This window comes from Staurois parvus, unplaced genomic scaffold (genome assembly GCF_062004578.1).
Source record: "Staurois parvus isolate SC_StPar_1 unplaced genomic scaffold, SC_StPar_1.0 ptg000109l, whole genome shotgun sequence".
Taxonomy (NCBI): Eukaryota; Metazoa; Chordata; class Amphibia; order Anura; family Ranidae; genus Staurois; species Staurois parvus.
In genome coordinates this window covers 833096-853270 of record NW_028317905.1, presented here as the reverse complement: position 1 = coordinate 853270, position 20175 = coordinate 833096, and the positions used below count along the sequence as shown (strand labels likewise).

Below are 20175 nucleotides of genomic sequence, written 5' to 3'. Positions count from 1 at the left end.
ACATGTGTATAGCAAAACATGTGTTAATGCAATACGTTTCGTGAGAAATACATGATTTCCTGGAGAAATATCAAGGGTGCCAACAATTTCGGCCATGACTGTATATATATATCCCATAGTTTAGTCTGTTGAGAAGTTATAGACTCTACAAACGCTGATTTGGGTTACTTTCACCAAAGAAATGTAGCAGAATACAGTTTGGCCTAAATTTATGAAGAATGTTTGTTTGAAAAATTTGAAAAAGAACGTGTTTTTATTTGCAAAATTTTATGTCTTTTTTTGTTTATTTAGAAAAAAAAAAAAAATTCCAGCGGTGATTAAACACCACCAAAAGAAAACTCTATTTGTATGAAAAATGTAATATGGGTCCAGGGTTGCAGGACAGTGCAATTGTCAATGTGTGAGATGGCTGAAAATTGCTCGGGCAGGAAGGGGTTGAAAGTGTCCGGTATTTAAGTTGTTAAAAGTGCACTATAAAAGCCTTTTTCTTGTCCCGCATGGTGAGATCAGAGAAGGACTCTGCAGGAAAATGTGCAGGAGTGCACTTGGAGCCTCTGTGGTCAGCACTAATGAGGAAATGGTTGGATTCAGCCACAAAGTCCTGTGTGACTGCAGTAGAGGCCTCGGGCACAGAGGCAAGGGACTGTGCCTCCAACAGGTGAGGCAAAGGAGGTCTCCATTGAGGTAGACCCTATAGCCATAGGGAAACAAGATTCCAGATCACAGAAGGTACAGGAGTAAATGTCTCCCAGAACTATTAGGAGAGTGTGAGCTGGGGCTCTCTGGCTAACTGCCCCCTACATGTCTAGATGCATAATGCGACCGCATGATGTAACTAAGCTCAGGGTATGAGGCAAGGCCTATGGTATCCACAAAACACAGACAGCTGGTAGCCAATGAGGGTCCAAAGCTAGCAAGGTGGCTGTAGGCATGCAGTGAGACTGGACCGGAGATCAGAGCTCCATGTGACTCTTTGCAAAGCAGCAGCAGATGATGCCCCCGCAACACTGAATTATGGCAGACAGCGTGGAGCTCACAACACTCTACCCAATGGAACCTGTCTGCTCGTACTTTGTGACAGCCAAACTTGTAAAAATCAACTATTTTTTGCTTGAAAACTAGTTAAAAAACCCCAAACATTTTTTTTTTTTAAAGTAGAGGCCTTAGAGAATAAAATGGTGGGTTTTGCAATTTTTTTTATGTGTCACACAGTATTTGCGCAATTGTTTTTCAAATGCAATTTTTTTGGGAAAAAAATACACTTTAAGTTTAATACAAAAAAACAACAACCAACTTTTTATAAAATGTAAAAGATGATGCTATGCCAAGTAAATAGATACCAAACATGTTCAGCTTTAAAGCCACTCCAATTTCTGTCCAGTGAAATATGGGTACGTTACTGGTTCGCAAGCGGTTAAAGTCCCCATAGTTTTTGTGGGTGTTATTTGATGGGGTTTTTCTTTTTTTTTTACATAATTTTTGAGATGACACCTGTACAAAAATGAAACAAGTTACCATCTGGTTTCAACCTTTTCTCTGTATAAATATTCCAAAATGTATCATAGATCTGAAAGTTCTAGGAAGAAATGTGTATGCTGAAGTGTTATACCAGGAGTCTCCAAACAAAGGGCCATTATATTGTCCTTCAGACTTCAGGAGGGCTGGATTAGGGCTAGCGAGGATAGAAAATGTCTTGGCCCCAGCATCAGTGAGAATAAACATGGCCTCCGGGTTGATGGTCAGTTGGAGAAGTAGTGCCCCATCATTGGTATTAGTGGGAAGAATAATGCACCATCAATGGTTTCAATGGAAGAAGTGTTGCCCCATGGTTGGTCGCAGTGGGAGGAATAGTGCCCCAAGGGCCGGATAAATGGAAGCAAAGGGCCATGTCCAGCCCTTGGGGCACAGTTTGGAGACTCCTGCGTTAGACAATATCTATGTGAAGGATTCCAGATTTACAGCTGGGGTAAATCAAACACAGGAGGCTTGATTAATCTGCAAATCCCTCCCCTCATCTGACTTCTCCAGTCTGTGTGATTGAAGGAAATCTCGGGCATCTGAAGGATCTACCTTGGAAATGTTAGCGGCCTCTGGCTTCAATACCTTGGACAAGTAGGCACATAAGGACTCAAAGTATTGGAGCCAGATGGTCTGGTCAAGAGATAAGCAACTGGAATTTTCATATGCGGGTCAGCTCTGTCATTGTCCATTCACCATATGGGGAGATGTTAGCAGGCGTACACAGCTTGGGGGGAGGTTGGTGATGGCTGGTAAACAAGCACTTTATGTAGGCAAGTTTAAAATGGAGCTGTGGATTCTATGGTATGGTTGGATCTCCAAAGGAGTGCTGTCTGTCCCTCCGCAACACAATCTCCAGTTACCCCTCAGCTCAATTTACATAATCCATGTGAAACAATAAGATTTGTACAAAATAAAATGTATTTATATAGTTAGTTTCCTGCGGGTCCTAGGCAATTTCTTCCAGTCTCATGATGGTACAGGCAGTTGTCCATGGGGGCCCAACCAATCACCTCCAGTGTTGCAGGAGTCCCAGGTAATCAAGTCAGGTGCCTTGGAAGTCTGTCAGTCACCTCCAGAGTTCCGGCCAATCACTACCATTGTCCGAGGGGTCCCGGCCAAATCACCTCTTCTTGTACAGACACGGTTTGAGCTGCAGTCCCGGATGTCTGGAAGCATCACGTGCCAAACGGACTTTACTGAATTCAAAGAGATAGAAGTGACTGTTGTCTGTATTCTGGGGAAAGAAATACAAGTGTTGCATCATAAGCATACCATAGCTTTGGATTTTTCATTTATAATTAAAGCGGAGCTCCACCCAAAAGGAGAAGTTGCGCTTTAAGCCTTTGTCCCAAGCTCCCCATTAAGGATTGGCACCTTTGGGGAGCGGGTACCCAAATTTGACAGCTACCCGTTCCCACTTTCGCGAAATCAGAAGTTGTCCTCCCCATAGTCTTCTGTGAAACGTGACAAGTACCCGAAGACTATGGGCCCATTCACAAAGCTTCTCGCGCATGCGCAGTGGGCACCTGGCTGTGAAGCCGCAAGCTGTCACAGCCGGGTGCCCACACTGAAGATGCTGGCGCCAGGGAGAGAAGACGGCTGGTGAAACCAGCCATAGTGAGGACACCGCTGGACCGAGGGACAGGTAAGTATCTGTATTTTAAAAGTCAGCAGCTGCAGTTTTTGTAGCTGCTGACTTTTATTTTTTTTTTCAGGTGGAACTCTGCTTTAACCCTTCATATGAATGGTCCAACCTTCCCTCAGGACCTGCAATCATGTGATGAAGTAGTAGAGAAGAGCTGTAAGCACCAAGCTGCCCACTACTGGAACTCAAAGCAAAATCACAAATATTGATTCCATAAGATACGTCTTTGCTGTGTGCATGCTTGGAGCTTTCAGGTATCTCCCCAACCATTCTGATATTTCAGCTTGCTCACCATTGCAGCATGCAGGGAAGGGGTTTGGGGGTAAAATGTCCCAGAGAAAACCAATTTATCACAAGAAACCAATTGGTAAATGCAGTAAATGACCGTGACTCTGTTTATGCTCACCACCCCATAAAGTAGGATTATTTTACACTTCTGACTTTCCAGCATTTTGTCCTGCGGATGAACAAGTCCACAGCGCAAAGAATGTACGTCAACTAAACCCCTTCACTGCAGTGATCTGCCGGCACCGGGTGCAGCGGCCTGCAATACAGACAGGCAGTGAGCTCTCCCAGCCCTCTAGAGTTCCATCTACCAAAATCTCCCATCCGTGAGAATTCAGTGACCCAGCTTACCTTATTTACGGACTTGAATCCCAACTGTGCAATGGCGGTAAGAAACTGCCTGACGTCATCAAACCGACTGCTGACCTCAGCAACCAGCAACACCCCCCTATGAGAGAAAGAAAGAGATACAAGAATGGTTCTGTCTTATAAGAGACTGCTAACCTTTGGGACCAGTAACACCCTTCTAGGAGAGATAAGAGACCCTCACTGATTTTCTCATAAGAGACTGCTAACCTCAGCGATGAGTAACACCCTTCTGAGTGAGATACAAGACCTTCATTTGACTGCCTCATAAGAGAGCCTGCTGACCTCATTGACCAGTAATACCCTCTAGGAGAAAGAGAGAAGAGGTCTTCACTGACTGTCTAATAAGGGACTACTGACCTCATTGACCAGTAATACCCTCTAGGAGAAAGAGAGAAGTGGTCTTCATTGACTGTCTAATAAGAGACTGCTGACTGCAATGTGATCAGTAGCTCCCCCTTGAGATAAAGAGAGAGATAAGAGACTGTTATTGACAATCTTATAGGTGACTGCTGACTTCAATGACAAGTAATACCCTCTGCAAAAGATAAGAAATCTTTACGGTCTCAAAAAGGGACTGCTGACCTTAACAACCCCCCCCCCCCCCCCCCCCAAGAGAAAGAGAGCTAAGAACCTGTAAGAGAAAGAGACCTAAGAACCTGTTACTGACGGTCTCATAAAAGACTGCTGAGCTCAGTGACAGTGACAGTAGGAGAGAGAAATAAGAGACCTTTACTGACTCTCTCATGGGAGACTGCTAACCTCAGCGGCTAGTAAAACCCCCTCGAGGAAATCTATGACTGTCTAAGAGTTGGCTGACCTTAGGGACCAGTAACCAGTTTTCATTTTGCATTGACAATTGCTTGACAAGAGAAATCACATTATATTCCGAGTTCAGTGCGATTTCAGCCCCACAGATTTCTATGTTATCTCACAGATGTCATATCAGCATGGATAAAAAACAAACAATCTTATGCGACTTTGATGGATCAGTGTTTTTTTAACCCTCACCTCTCCTCCCTCATCCTTGCTGCCTAAAACCTAGGTTTACACCTAAGCAGTACTGATCCTTCTCTTCGATCAATCGATCCTTCCTTCCATCAAAGGACGGGCCGGCCGCTGATCAAAGGAAGGGCCAGTCGATCAAAGGAAGGGACAGTCGATCAAAGGAATCCATAGATAAAGGATGAGCAGGAAGGAGAGGAGATGGTAAAAAAAAACCACTGAATCCATCAAAGTCTATAGGAATGCTTCTTATCCATGCTGATGTGACTTCTGTAAGATAACATAGAAGTTTATGGGGCTGAAATTGAGGGAACCTTTTCCACAATCGCTCTGTGCCGAGTTGATTAGAAGAGCACCATTGAACATAATGTGATTTCCCTTGTCATGCGATTCTGTTAACCAGGACTTACTTCCACAGGCGTGTTGCATTTTTGATGCAGTTTCCATTCATTTCAATGAAGGGATGCCTTATTGGTGTGTTTCTTTGTTTGGTTTTTTTACTGGACCAAACATGCACCAAAAATGCAGCAACCTAGATTTTTTTTTTTTGTTAACCACAACTGAAGTGCAATGGACCAGTGTGAAGAGCTACATAGGATTTAAAGGGATGTTGTTTTCTTACGCTTTTTGAAGAGCGCACCAAAAGAGGATCAGTGTGAAAGCAGCCTAATAGTAAGAAGTTGCTAAGCCTAAACAATGAGACGGCGGGAGAGAAGTACTTACTCCATCTTCAAAACCCGATTTGCTTCTTTTAGAAAATCATTGAGATTCTTCCCCATCAGTGACAGGCAGAAGACGGCGATATCGACAATCCCATCCAACAGCGGTACCTAGAGACAGACGAAAGTGCAGAGACACTGAAGGGGATTGGTGGAGGCAGAAGACGATTCCATAGACAGGCGACAGGACTGCAGACAGAGGCTGACAGAGGACTCTCCGCTACCAGCAGTAACAGTCACATATTGGGGGGGGGGGGGGGACTTTGTTATCAGGCCACAGAGGACATTCGGAGAGAAAATGCTAATGGAACCCAACTGAAGCTCTTCTGATCCCCTGCGCCCCCCCCCCCCATTTGGACCACCATCTCTGTTATCTGTGCATCTAGTGATACATTCGACAAGGTCTGCAATCAATGCTGTGGTAATTTCGACTCCTTACCTGCGCCATGTCACACACAGTCACAAGATCATTCAAAGCCACCAGATCAAAGGAGTGAACTTTATTTCGAACGCTACGTGCCAGCTGAGCATCACCACAGCCGAAATCTGCCACCACCAGTGAGGAAGGCCTAGAACATAAAGAGTGACCACCATTAACGATGTGTGTGAATTCAACAAAAGCTGTAGAGTGACCCCCCCAAATATCTCATATCCTCCCTAGTATATTCTCAAAACGTATGAGGACCGCCTTCAAACAATTGGGTTCAGGTGTTTCCAATGAAGGGTCCTGCTGATACTATGGCGTACAAAGACATTTTAGACAACTGTACTCTTCTAACCTTGTGACAACAGCTTGGTGAAGGCCCTTTTCTGTTCCACCATGACTGTGTACAAAGCCAGCTCCATAAAGACATGGCTTAACCACTTTGGTGTGGAGGAACTCGAAGCGTCTGCAGAGAACCCTGACCTCAACCCTTTGGAATGAATTGGAACTCCAACTGTGAACCATGTCTCCTCATTCAACATCAGTACTTGACCTCAACAGTGCTCTTTTGGCTTAATGGGCCCAAATTCCCACAGACACCCTCCAAAATCTTGCGGAACGCCTTCCAAGAAAAGTGGAGACCAAGGTAGCTGCAAAGCATGGGGGGGGGGGGGGGGGCTTGAACGCTATATGATTTTGTGATCCAACAAGCGCATTTTAAACCTTTGAACATACAATATATACTGGGGGTCAGCAGCCAGTAGATTGCGATCTACCAGTAGATGTGGCCAGGTGACAGGTAGATCATGGACTACGCTTGCTGACCCGCCATCCCACAGCACCAAACAGAATGCAATGCTGGCGCTGTAGTACAGAGCAAGAGCCAATGTAGTGCCAGCTCCTGTCCCATGTGGAGTGGTACCACCTGCAATCCACCTCTTATCCTGGCTAGAGTTCTCCTGAGTGGTGACAGCATCAGGAAAGAAGAGATCTTCAGGTCAGCGTGAAACAATACACTGGGGCATAATAGCATAAGCCTGCTTTCACACTGGTGTGCTGCGGTTTACCCACACCGCTGGTGCAGTGTATCTGCAGGTTTGCTGCGCTTAGTCATAGACTTCTATTATATCCTGCTGGTGTGGTGCACTTTCTGAAAGTGAATCAAAACTCTTGAATGCAGGAGTTTTGGTGTGCTTTCAGAAAGTGCACCACACCTGCAGGATATCATAGCAGCCTATGGCAAAGCGCAGCTGACCCAGGAAAGTCGAAGATGCACTGCGCTGCACCCGCGGTGCTGGCGAACCGCAACACATCAGCTTGAAAGCAGCCTTATAGGGGGCTCAGAACAGTAAGGGTTAATTTACATTTACAGTTTGGGGGGGTGGTAAAACCTAATAGTTAAGATGTGTTTTTATCACCTCCACCTGCTTTAGCTACAGTGGCCAGGGCAGTACACATGTCGCAGAAGCTATACGCCCTGTGGTTGGTGGGTGTAGCACCTGCCAAGCATGACCCACTCAAGTGAATGAGGCCGCTCTGCCTCAACCCTGTGCAGTATAGCAAACAAGGGGTTAAAGCAGGCAGCATTGTGTTGCTTTCTCACCACATACTTTAACCCCTTGGACCCCACAGAAGCATGTGGGGCAGTTGCAGAGTTGCCCCATGTACTTGAATAGGTCGCGATTGGCAGATGGTAACACCCACCAAAAGCAACATGACATTTAATTTCTGCTAGGGCCTGTATACACCTCTGGCTGCTGCCTCAGCAGCTAAAGGGAGTAGGGATTGGGGGAGAGGTAAAACCACGATTAAACCACATGGTTTTACCACTCCTCAACTTTACCGGTGTATGAGCCCTAACGGTACAGCTGCCGAATGCAACTAAAGGCTCATTCACAAGTGAAGCGGGCACTGCTGCTCCTCTGAAAAGCGATCCGAGTGTGTTTGGCAGGTGGTGTGGAGGTGATATGCTTCCTTCTCACCACCTGATTTAAACCCATGATTGCCATCGAATGCATGCGACTGCGACACGGTAGTACAGCAACGAAGATTTAAATCAGGTGTGAGGAGGCGACACTGTGCCCGGTGATCTCTGACTTCTCCCATGTTGTTCAGGTAGATCACCATCTCTTTATGGTTGCCTACCCCTGCAATCTACAGTATTCCCCCACTGTTACCGGAACACTTTCCGCTTCCTCCTCTACAATTCTCCTGCTGAACACTCCCCAAAAGACTATCCAAACCATCCAACCCTATCCACTCTTCCCCAGAAACTTCCTGCACCTTTCTCTGTACATTCCCCACACCCTCTGCTATGCATTCCCTGCATCCTCCTCCATATATCCCCTTGCACCCCACCTCCCCTGAATATTCCCAGCACTCACCTGTTTTTGATATATTTGATGATCTCGGTGATGGGGTTGACGGGCCAGCGTTGGACCTGTTGAGAGAATCCCGTGTGATAGATGGTGAAGGCCTCAGGGTCACTCTGGAAGAGGTGCACAGCTTCCCGACTGTCTGATGTGTACAGCTGTTCATTAATGTATCGAAAGCGAGCAGAATGCAGCCTCTGCTCCATACGGGTGCGCAGAGTGACTGAGCGGTCAGGACCCTCTCCTTCTGGTGAAATTGGGTCATCAGCACCAGTGGAGTCTTCAGGATTCTCATCAGCGGTCATGTCTTTATTCCCCTTAGCTTTCTCTTTTTCCAGCAGCTTCTTCAGCTTCTCCAATCTGGCCTTGTCCACTGCCGTCATTCTAGGCGAAGCTAAGTCACATTTACTGTCTCCTGGTATCTTCTTCTCCTTCCTGCAGACCTTCTTCTGCCCTTCATCTTTGTCTGTAGGACTACCCCGATGGAGGTCAGTCTCTTCCTCTGCTTCATTTCTGCTTCTCTTTACACTTCCTGCCTGGACAATTATATGAGATCCAGTTTCTGGTCCTCCTCTGTCTTTCTTCAATCTCTTTCCTTTCCCACCAAGGTCCCTGCTTGGGTCCCTTAGGGGATGACATTCAGACTTCTCCCCACCTCTCCTAGATTCTCCTTTCTCTTCACTGTCACATGGCTTAAACTTGTTTCTATTCTTCTTCTTGTTTTTAATTTTATTCTTCCATTGCTTGCGGCTCAGTCGTGTTCCTGTGTCGGGGGGAGGAGCCTCGGAGTTGTGGGTGGAAGACTTTGTAGGACTGATACCTACAGATGGAAGGAACAGAGTGAACACTGTTAGAACAGGAACTGTACCAAGACGTTTTCTACATTTTTATTCATCTCCCCATTGACTTCTACAGTGCCCTCTCTCCTTTATTGTTTCACCATCTCCCTGGACTGTTCCACTGTGTCTTCTCCTTTACTGTCCCTCCGTCTCCCTGGACTGTTCCACTGTGTCTTCTCCTTTACTGTCCCTCCGTCTCCCTGGACTGTTCCACTGTGTCTTCTCCTTTACTGTCCCTCCGTCTCCCTGGACTGTTCCACTGTGTCTTCTCCTTTATTGTCCCTCCGTCTCCCTGGACTGTTCCACTGTGTCTTCTCCTTTACTGTCCCTCTGTCTCCCTGGACTGTTCCACTGTATCTTCTCCTTTACTGTCCCTCCATCTCCCTGGACTGTTCCACTGTGTCTTCTCCTTTACTGTCCCTCCGTCTCCCTGGACTGTTCCACTGTGTCTTCTCCTTTACTGTCCCTCCGTCTCCCTGGACTGTTCCACTGTCCTCTTCTTTATTGTCCCTCCATGTCCCTGGACTATTCCACTGTGTCTTCTCCTTTACTGTCCCTCCATCTCCCTGGACTGTTCCACTGTGTCTTCTCCTTTATTGTCCCTCCATCTCCCTGGACTGTTTCACTGTGTCTTCTCCTTTATTGTCCCTCCGTCTCCCTGGACTGTTCCACTGTGTATTCTCCTTTACTGTCCCTCCGTCTCCCTGGACTGTTCCACTGTGTCTTCTCCTTTATTGTCCCTCCATGTCCCTAGGCTGTTCCACTGTGTCTTCTCCTTTACTGTCCCTCCGTCTCCCTGGACTGTTCCACTGTGTCTTCTCCTTTACTGTCCCTCCATGTCCTTGGACTGTTCCACTGTGTTCTCTCCATTACTGTCCCTCCATCTCCCTGGACTGTTCTACTGTGTTTTCTCCTTTATTGTCCCTCCGTCTCCCTGGACTGCTCCACTGTGTTCTCTTCTTTATTGTCCCTCCATCTCCCTGGACTGTTCCAATGTCCTCTTCTTTATTGTCCTTCCATCTCCCTGGACTGTTCCACTGTGTCTTCTCCTTTACTGTCCCTCCGTCTCCCTGGACTGTTCCACTGTGTCTTCTCCTTTACTGTCACTCCGTCTCCCTGGACTGTTCCACTGTGTCTTCCCCTTTATTGTCCCTCCATCTCCCTGGACTGTTCCACTGTGTCTTCCCCTTTATTGTCCCTCCATCTCCCTGGATGGTTCCAATGTGTCTTCTCCTTTATTGTCTCTCCATGTCCCTGGACTGTTCCAATGAGTCCTCTCCTTTTGTTCCTCCATCTCCCTGGATGGTTCCAATGTGTCCTCTCCTTCAATCCCCCCCCTCCCGTGACCTCTTATGGAGTGTTCCAATGTGTCCTTTTCATATTATCTACCTTACACTGTGTCCTCTCCTTCATTATCCCCATGGACTGTTCCAATGTGTCCTCTCCTTCATTATCCCTCATGGACTGGCTAATTGTCTCCTCTCCTATCACCCCTCCTACTTGGACTGTTCCACTGTGTCCTCTCCTTGATTATTAACCACCACCCCCGAGAATCTTCCCTGCATTGTATAGCGAGGACAAGGAAATCATGAGTTACAGGTGTAGTCTTGACAGACTGATGAAATCTTTATAGTAAATTAGACTTTTCAAAGAATTTAAGGTGGAACTCTGAGGAAACTGGTGAACAAACTGCCCAGAGCACAACCGAGAGACCAAGGGACATTCTGGAGAGGACATCATCCCACCTGGTGTCACCTTCTTCTTCTTCCCTGGAGGATGGATGCCTTCTAGTGGTGGCAGGAGGTCAGGGTTCTGGGCGCTCGGGGATTTCAGGGTTTGCAGAAGCTCCAGGAGCTGTCGATTTCTCTTCAGTCTCTTCCGCCTGCTGATGGCTCCCTGGGGAGTGACAGGAGGATGATGGGTAACATTGGGCTCATTTATACAAAGAGGCATGGAAAGTACCTGCCTCACCAGTAACAGCCAGCCGCATGCCAGCACAGGAGGCACAATGATTCTGAATGGCTATTCACGATACAGCCGGCTCTCCTCTCCCACATAGAACAAAAATATTCCATAAATTAAAAAGACATTCATAAGAAATACTTAATGATTGCTAAGTTGGTGACACCTGTAATGTATTCAGTGTCTGTCCATAATGTGTATTAGAAGCTGTGGAAAGTCAGATACAGACCGCCTCATTTCCTGGCTGTGTAACTTCCAGCATCATCTAGCACTTTCTACCCCAGCCTGTCCCTGGCCCGCCCCTTTCATTCATTTGATTTCAGTTTTTTCAATCATGGAGGCTCAGCACCCTTCGTGGGCGTTACCCTGGACAGTCTGCATGCAAATACACAACTCCTCCCACCACCGGCCATACATATGGTACAGCAAAGAAGGAAAATGTGAAAGTCACTTCAAAATGTGAATCGTAATAAAAACTCGTCTCTCCTCCATCATTCCCTTCACTGACCTAGACAGGGCTAAACTCCCACCCTGAGGAAAGGTCTGGGTAGGCATCTCAAAGTGCTGTGTGTTAGTCCGTTCAGGCCAGACAGAAATTCTCCAGCATACTGGTCCTTTTCATTCAGCTGTTCTCATTTAGAATTTCCTGCCGCTGAGTGTACCCACCTTCTCCTGCTGGGTGTCGGGAACTCTCCTCTTCTGGGTGCTCACCAGACTCTCCGTCAGAGACTGTGCCTCCAGGTTATCGTTCCACTCCCCCGTATCAAACATGGTGATGTCCCTGCACAGGAGATAAGTGGACATGAATGACGGCATACATGATCAACGTAATACAGGCGTGACCGCACTGCAGTCTACAGAGAGGATATACACAACTGGGAATACTGAACTTTTACAGATCCGGGTATAAACCACCTGCCATATACAGGATATACAGAACCAGGTATATACCCCCTGCCATATACAGGATATAGAGAACCAGGTATATACCACCTGCCATATACAGAACCAGGTATATACCACCTGCCATATACAGAACCGGGTATATACCCCCTGCCATATACAGGATATACAGAACCGAGTATATACTACCTGCCATATACAGGATATACAGAACCGGGTACATACCCCCTGCCATATACAGGATATACAGAACCGGGTATATACCCCCTGCCATATACAGAACCGGGTATATACCCCCTGCCATATACAGGATATACAGAACCGGGTACATACCCCCTGCCATATACAGGATATACAGAACCGGGTATATACCCCCTGCCATATACAGAACCGGGTATATACCCCCTGCCATATACAGGATATACAGAACCGGGTATATACCCCCTGCCATATACAGAACCAGGTATATACCCCCTGCCATATACTGGATATACAGAACCAGGTACAGTTGTGTCCAAAATTATTCAACCCCCAATGCTGTAAAGGGGTTTAGGGACTATAGTGTACATTTGGAATTGTATTCAGAATCAAATCCTACAAGGACGTTGTAACTACCCAAATGCAACTAAAATGACATCAATTGTTTATGTAATACAGTAGTAAATGGTTCTTATGTGGTTTCTTCATTGCCACAATTATTCAACCCCTTAAAGACTACCACTCTGAAGAACAGAGGTTCATACAGGTGCTTTCCATCAGGTATTGAAAACACCTGTGGATGTCACCGAGCAGCAATCAAGCATAATAAGCACCAATTAGGCAGCTTTAAAATGACTGTGATACTCAGCTCCTTCTAGACATTTACTGGTGTGGTTACAAACATGGTGAAGGCAAGAGAATGGTCCAGGAAGACAAGAGAAGAGGTGATTTCTCTTCACAGGAAGGGCAATGGCTATAAGAAGATTGCAAAGATGTTAAACATACCAAGAGACACCTTAGGAAGCATCATTCGCAAATTCAAGGCAAAGGGCACTGTTGAAACGCTACCTGGTCGTGGCAGAAAGAAGATGCTGACTTCGACTGCTGTGCGCTACCTGAAGCGTAGAGTGGAGAGAAGTCCCCGTGTGACTGCTGAGGAACTGAGAAAAGATTTGTCAGATGTGGGTACAGAAGTTTCAGCCCAGACAATAAGACGCACACTGCGTAATGAAGGCCTCCGTGCCAGAACTCCCAGGCGTACCCCCTTGCTGTCTCCAAAGAATAAGAAGAGTCGACTGCAGTATGCCAAAAGCCATGTGGACAAACCACAAAAGTTGTGGGATAGTGTTCTGTGGACTGATGAAACAAAATTAGAACTGTTTGGGCCCATGGATCAACGCTATGTTTGGAGGAGGAAGAACAAGGCCTATGATGAAAAGAACACCTTGCCTACTGTGAAGCATGGTGGAGGGTCAATCATGCTTTGGGGCTGTTTTGCTTCTGCAGGTACAGGGAAGCTTCAGCGTGTGCAAGGTACCATGAATTCTCTTCAGTACCAGGAGATATTGGATGGAAACGTGATGCAGTCCGTCACACACCTGAGGCTTGGGAGACGTTGGACCTTTCAACAGGACAATGATCCCAAGCATACCTCCAAGTCCACTAGAGCATGGTTGCAGAGGAAAGGCTGGAACATTTTGGAGTGGCCATCGCAGTCACCAGACTTAAATCCGATTGAGAACCTCTGGTGGAACTTAAAGAAAGCAGTTGCAGTGCGCAAGCCTAAGAATGTGACTGAACTGGAGGCCTTTGCCCATGAAGAATGGGCGAAGATACCCGTAGATCGCTGCAAGACACTTGTGTCAAGCTATGCTTCACGTTTAAAAGCTGTTATAACTGTAAAAGGATGCTGTACTAAGTACTAAGATTGAATGTCACTTGGGGGTTGAATAAAACTGATAATGCTGTGAGCACAGAAAAGACATTTGTGGTTATTTCATTATAACTGTTATGTTATATTTGTCTGACCTACAAGTGCCTCTTTAATGTAAATGTAAGCAAGATGACTGAATGATCAAAAGCAATGTCAAACTGGCCAAAACACTCAATTTCAGTGGGGGTTGAATAATTTTGGACACAACTGTATATACCCCCTGCCATATACAGAACCAGGTATATACCCCCTGCCATATACAGAATCAGGTATATACCCCCTGCCATATACAGAATCAGGTATATACCCCCTGCCATATACAGAATCAGGTATATACCCCCTGCCATATACAGAACTAGGTATGTACCATCTGCTGTATAAAGGATATATAGAACCAAGTATATTGTGCAGCTACATGGAGGAATGGGGTGGTGTAATTTGTGCTAGGGGAGGCTGGTGCAATGTTAAGAGGGGGAATTTGACCCCCTGTACCCTGTCCTGCTGACCCCCTGGTTCTCCATCCTGCTGACCCCCTGTACCCTGTCCTGCTGACCCCCTATACCCTGTCCTGCTGACCCCCTGGTTCTCCATCCTGCTGACCCCCTGTACCCTGCCCTGCTGACTGTGTCCGCCGTCCTGCTCGCCCTTGTACACTTCTCTACTGACCCCGTCCTCCGTCCAGCAGACCCCCATACACTGCCCCACTGACCTTGAATCCTCTGCCCCCCTGACATTTTTTACTACACCCCCACACCAGACAGGCTAGATCCGGCCCTGAAGCTCAGTAATCCCTGACATGACTCCGTATTACTAGCAGCGTAGGCAGGGAATGACAAAAGTGAGGCGTCCCACCTGTTAGCTAGGTGTCTCATCACACAGCAGAAGCAAAAGAATGTCACATCACTTCCGCTTTCACATGTCGTCTCTTTCACACCTACAAATGATGGAGTTTTTCCATTTTTGTTTAACCCCTGTATATACCATCTGCCATATACAGAACCAGGTACCCCATCCTCCACATCAGAGTTCCCACTTTTACATCAGCAGCCCCCCCCATCATTAAGGGCCTCTTTCTCATCAATAATCCCCTTTCTCATCAGCAGCCCCCCCTCACACCCGGGTGTTCCAGGGACATGAATCGAATAGACATGGACTGGATTGTACTGATGGGCGGTCCTAAGCTTTGGATGCAGATTGCTGGGCCATACAGCTCGGCACCGGAATCCAGGCAGACAACATATACGAAGTGACCAGAGAAATACTCACTGATGAGCTCAGTCTGTACTCCATGTGCTTTTACCATAGAGAGGAATGTGAGACAGCGCTGCTGTGGATATGCTGAGCTCCCTCTGCCGGCGGAGGACTGTAACTGCACCATTACAATCATACCAGAACTGGACAGGCGGCTTTGTGTGTGATGATCGCCCCCTACCGGCAGACCTCTGTCACTGCGCCACTTCTATCTCCAGAAAAGAATTGAGAAGCTGAGACAAGTGGAGCTGCCCATCCCCCAATACATATCTAAAGAAAACTTGTAGCACCATATACACTATATTACCCAAAGTATTGGTCGGTCGGCCGGCCTTTCCCCACACATGAACTGTAATGGCCCCCCAGGCTTAGTCCATAGGGTTCAATATTGAGTTGGCCCCGCCCTTTGCAGCTATAACAGCTTCAACTCTTCTGGGAAGGCCGTCCACAAGGTTTAGGAGGGTGTCTATGGGAAGGTTGGACCGTTCTTCCAGAAGCACATTTGTCAGGTCAGGCACTGATGTCGGGGGAGGAGGCCTGGCTCACAGTCTCCGCTCTAATTCATCCCAAAGGTGTTCTATGGGGTTGAGGTCAGGACTCTGTGCAGGACAGTCAAGTTCCTCCACCCCAAACTGGCTCCTCCATGTCTTTATGGACCTTGCTTTGTGCACTGGTGTGCAGTCATGTTGGAACAGGAAGGGGCCATCCCCAAACTCCTCCCACAAAGTTGGGAGCATGAAATTGTCCAAAATGTCTTGGTATGTTGATGCTTTAAAAGTTCCCTTCACTGGAACTAGGGGGCCAAGTCCAACCCCTGAAAAAAAAACCCACACCATAATCCCCCTTCCACCGAACTTTACACTTGGCACAATGCAGTCAGGCAAGTACCGTTCTCCTGGCAACCACCAAACCCAGACACGTCCATCAGAATGCCAGACAGAGAAGCGTGATTGGTCACTCCAGAGAACACGTCTCCATTGCTCTAGAGTCCAGTGGTGGCGTGCTTTACACCACTGCATCCGACGCTTTGCAATGCACTTGGTGATGGAAGACTTGGATGCAGCTGCTCGGCTATGGAAACCCATTCCATGAAGCTCTCTACACACTGTTGTTGTGCTAATCTGAAAGCCACACCAAGTTTGGAGGTCTTTAGCTATTGACTCTGCAGACAGTTGGTGACTTCTGCGCACTGTGCGCTTCAGCATGCGCTGACCTTGTCCTGTCATGTGACGTGGCCTACCACTTGGTGGCTGAGTTGCTGTTGTTCCCAGTTGCTTCCACTTTGTTATAATCCCACTAACAGTTGAGCGTGGAATATTTAGTAGCCAGGAAATGTCACGGATGGACTTATTGCACAGGTGGCAATCTATCACGGGACCACGCTTGGAGTCACTGAGCTCCTGAGAGTGACCCATTCTTTCACCAATGTTTGTAGAAGCAGTCTGCATGCCTAGGGGCTTGATTTATACACCTGTGTCCATGGAGGGGATTGGAGCACCTGAATCACATGATTGGGAGGGCGGGACTAATACTTTTGGCAACATAGAGTATATATGTTTCTGTGTATTTATGTATAAACAGATCACTATAAAAAATAAATAATTGCTTGGCTGTCATGCTAATCCACTGGCTTCATCACATGTATATGGATCAGAACATCTGATGTTTCTAATCTGCATGTTTGTTCCCAAAAAGGGAATGTGTTGAAGCCGGAGGATCAGAATAACCAGCAATTCACACGCTCAGCTATGTCAGCCTCTTTTTTTTTTTTCTTACAAGAGCAGTAAGTGTGTAAATGGGTCACCAGGGGGCACCATGGAGGGGTGAGGAGCGATCTGAAGTGATTGTCGCATCAATCCCAGCTAATTGGGGAGCTGTAGGCCTTTCCAGCAGGGTCACCTCCACCCTAAACTGGGTGTCATTAGTTCTTGTTTGAAGAGGAGCTTCTCTATTTTTTTTTTAAGATTTTTTGACATGCTGAATTTTTACACAACACACATGTATGGTGTGAACGGGGCACATGTCCTGAGACGTGTATTTATAAAAAAAAAATGTGCATAGCAATTCGCCCAATAAATGCGCATGTAGGCTATTTCCTGTGCTGGCAGAAGGTTTTTCATTGATTTAAAATGGAAATCGCTGTATTTGGCCACTAGATGGCGTATGAAGTATGCGGTGGCCAAATGTGTAAGTATCCTAGGAATTTCCTATGGTATTTAGGGCCATCTAGTGGGCAAATTTGGTATTTGCTGTTTGAACTCAAAACTTTCAAGGGTCACAATGTAGCCTAATAACACCCATATGTGCAGAATGTACATGCACTTCCACTGGGTGTGGGGGAGGGGAGAGGGGCTGCACCGTATTCCCTGTCCCCTATAGAACCCTTTTCAGTTCTGGAAAAGAATTAGCATCTTTCAGGATGATGATTTGCACATGGCTGAACAATTCCCTGGCCAGTCCCTCATATCATCTGTCTGAATCCCCCCCCCTTCCCCAGCTACCTCTTTATTTCTTTCCTGTCCCAACCCCCCAACCACCTTTCCACCCATGCCAGTCAGTCCCTTTTCTCTATCATTTACCTAAATTCCTACCATGGACGGTCCCAGTTGTCTATCATTGGCTCAAATCCAATCTGGCTGGTCCCAGTTCTCTGTAAACTGCCCAATTGTCCCATAGCCAGTCCCCGTTCTTTCTCATTTCTTTTCTACCTGAATCCCCCCCCCCCCAATTCTTTCTTGTCTGCCCTATTCTCAAGCCTCCACCCACCAGTCCTCATACTCTGTCATTTACCCAATCCAGTCCCTGTCATTAGCACATATTTCACCCAGCTGGTCCCTCTTCTCCATCTCCTACCCAATTTTACTATAAATGGTCCCCATTCTCTGTCATGTGCCCCAATCCCCGCTAGTCACTCCCTATTCTTTCTTATTTGCCCCAATAATATCCCTCCCCCCATTCATTGGTCCCTATTCTCTACCCAAATTCCCCAAGGAACGCCCCTGTTCTCTATATGCAAATCCTCCATGGAAGTTCCCCCTCTATCATCTACCTAAATCCCCCAACCGGTCCCTTTCAGGTCATCTGCCCAACCTCCACCACTCACTCTCTATTCTTTCTTATCTGCCCTAATACCCACTGGTCCCCGTTATCTACCTAAGTTCCCCATGGAAGGTCCCCTTTCTCAATCATCTACTTCAATCCCAGATGGAAAGTCACTGTTCTCTACCCAAATCCTTCATGAATTATTATTATACAATATTTATAAAGCGCCAATAGTTCGCTCAGCTCTGTACATTACAAAGGGGGACAGAACATGTGACAGAACAATACCAATACAATGCAAAACATGAGGGGATCGAGGGCCCTGCTCTTTGGAGCTTACAATCTAGGAGGGAGGGGATGATGGCACAGGAGGAGATAGCTGTGGGGGATGGAGTGGTAGGAAGAGTGAAGGAGGTCGGCAGGTTAGCAGGGGGTGGGGTAGGCTTTCCTGAAGAGATGGGTTTTCAGGGTGCACCTAAAGGAGAGGAGAGTAGGTGATAATCTGATGGGTTGGGGCAGGGAGTTCCAGAGGATGGGTGACACCCTGGAGAAGTCCTGGAGGCGGGCATGGGAGGAGGAGACCAGGGAACTAGAGAGAAGGAGGTCTTGTGAGGAGCGGAGTGTGTGTGCTGGGCGGTACTTGGATATTAGGTCAGTGATGTAGTTCGGGGCAGTATGGTGGACAGCTTTGTGCATCAATGTTAGGATTTTGAATTTGATCCGTTGCGCAATCGGAAGCCAGTGGAGGGATTGGCAGAGGGGGGTGGTGGAAACGGAGCGGTTGGAAAGGTGAATGAGTCTGGCAGCCGTATTCAGGATGGACTGAAGCGGGGATAGCCAGCGGCGAGGCAGGCCAGTGAGGAGGGAGTTGCAGTAGTCCAGACGTGATATGATGAGGGAGTGGATGAGCTGTTTAGTGGTTTCTGGGGTTAGGAACGTGCGGATTTTGGCGATGTTGCGGAGGTGGAGTCTGCACGAGTTTGTTAAAGATTGGACTTGGGGCTGGAAGGATAGGTTGGAGTCCAGAATGACACCAAGTACTCTGGCCTGCGGGGTGGGTTTGATGGTGGCATTGTTGGATATGACGGAGAAATCAATGGGGGGTGGTGTCCGGGCTGGGGGGAAGACAAGAAACTCGGTCTTGGAGAGGTTCAGTTTAAGGAAGTGGAGCGACATCCAGTCTGATATGTCGCTCAACAGGTGTGTGATTCGGGCGGAGACCGAGGGGGTGAGGTGGGGGGTTGAGAGATAGATTTGTGTGTCGTCGGCATACAGGTGGTAGTTGAAGCCGTGAGAGTGTATGAGTTGGCCAAGGGAGGAGGTGTAGATGGAGAAGAGAAGGGGCCCAAGGACAGAGCCTTGAGGGACCCCAACAGAATGGGGGAGTGAGGGGGAGGTGGTAGCATTATAGGTAACGCTGAAGGAGCGTTGTGACAGGTAGGATGAGAGCCAGGAGAGAGCAGAATCTCTGAGGCCGAGGGAGTGTAGTTTTTTGAGGAGGAGGGGGTGGTCGACTGTCTCGAAGGCCGCAGAGAGGTCAAGGAGTAGGAGCACTGAATAGTGGCCATTAGCTTTGGCGGTTAGCAGGTCGTTGGAGAGTTTGAGTAAGGCAGTTTTGGTGGAGTGTAGGGGACGGAAGCCGGACTGTAGGGGATCGAGAAGGTTGTTGTCATTGAGGTGAGAGCTTAGGTGGGTATGTCACGAACGCACAATCGCCACCCTCAACATGCGACAATCGCACGACCGCGACCAACAATACGTCACGCCCGTAGCGTCAGACCCCAGACCTTCTCACCAAACATGTGACATGCATAACAATGCCACACTCAGCTGCACCCTGTACAACGATTGTCCAGCTATTGGAACGCAATCGACGCAGCGGCAGCCTGAATGCGCTTGTTACTGGGTCGGGTTAATTGCGCAACTAAC

The 20175-nt window shown here is 47.4% G+C and overlaps 1 protein-coding gene across 2 annotated transcripts; it reads right to left on the bottom strand.

Annotated features, from left to right (window-relative positions):
- Positions 1-1176: 1176 nt before the first annotated feature.
- On the bottom strand, positions 1177-15322 carry RRP8 (ribosomal RNA processing 8). 2 transcript variants are annotated; one of them, XM_089671625.1, is made up of 8 exons: positions 15220-15322; positions 11805-11919; positions 10922-11072; positions 8350-9157; positions 5981-6110; positions 5546-5652; positions 3803-3899; positions 1177-2755 (listed from the first exon to the last, which is right to left on the bottom strand). In XM_089671625.1, exons 2-8 carry the CDS (start codon positions 11907-11909, stop codon positions 2642-2644), a joined length of 1512 nt encoding a protein of 503 aa, XP_089527751.1. In that variant the 5' UTR covers positions 11910-11919; positions 15220-15322; the 3' UTR covers positions 1177-2641. The 2 variants fall into 2 exon arrangements, with proteins under 2 accessions (XP_089527751.1, XP_089527752.1); XM_089671626.1 differs by lacking the exon at positions 15220-15322 and adding an exon at positions 15068-15198.
- Between the last annotated feature and the right edge of the window lie 4853 nt (positions 15323-20175).

What these genes read in the sequence shown, in the direction of transcription:
- RRP8 (XM_089671625.1), bottom strand. Translation starts at nt 11,909, where the DNA reads ATGTTTGATACGGGGGAGTGGAACGATAACCTGGAGGCACAGTCTCTG. An exon ending in GAAGAAGAAGGTGACACCAG is followed by an intron (nt 9,158 to 10,921) that starts GTGGGATGATGT and finishes TTCCATCTGTAG; the next exon opens with GTATCAGTCCTACAAAGTCT. An exon ending in ATCAAATATATCAAAAACAG is followed by an intron (nt 6,111 to 8,349) that starts GTGAGTGCTGGG and finishes TTTATGTTCTAG; the next exon opens with GCCTTCCTCACTGGTGGTGG.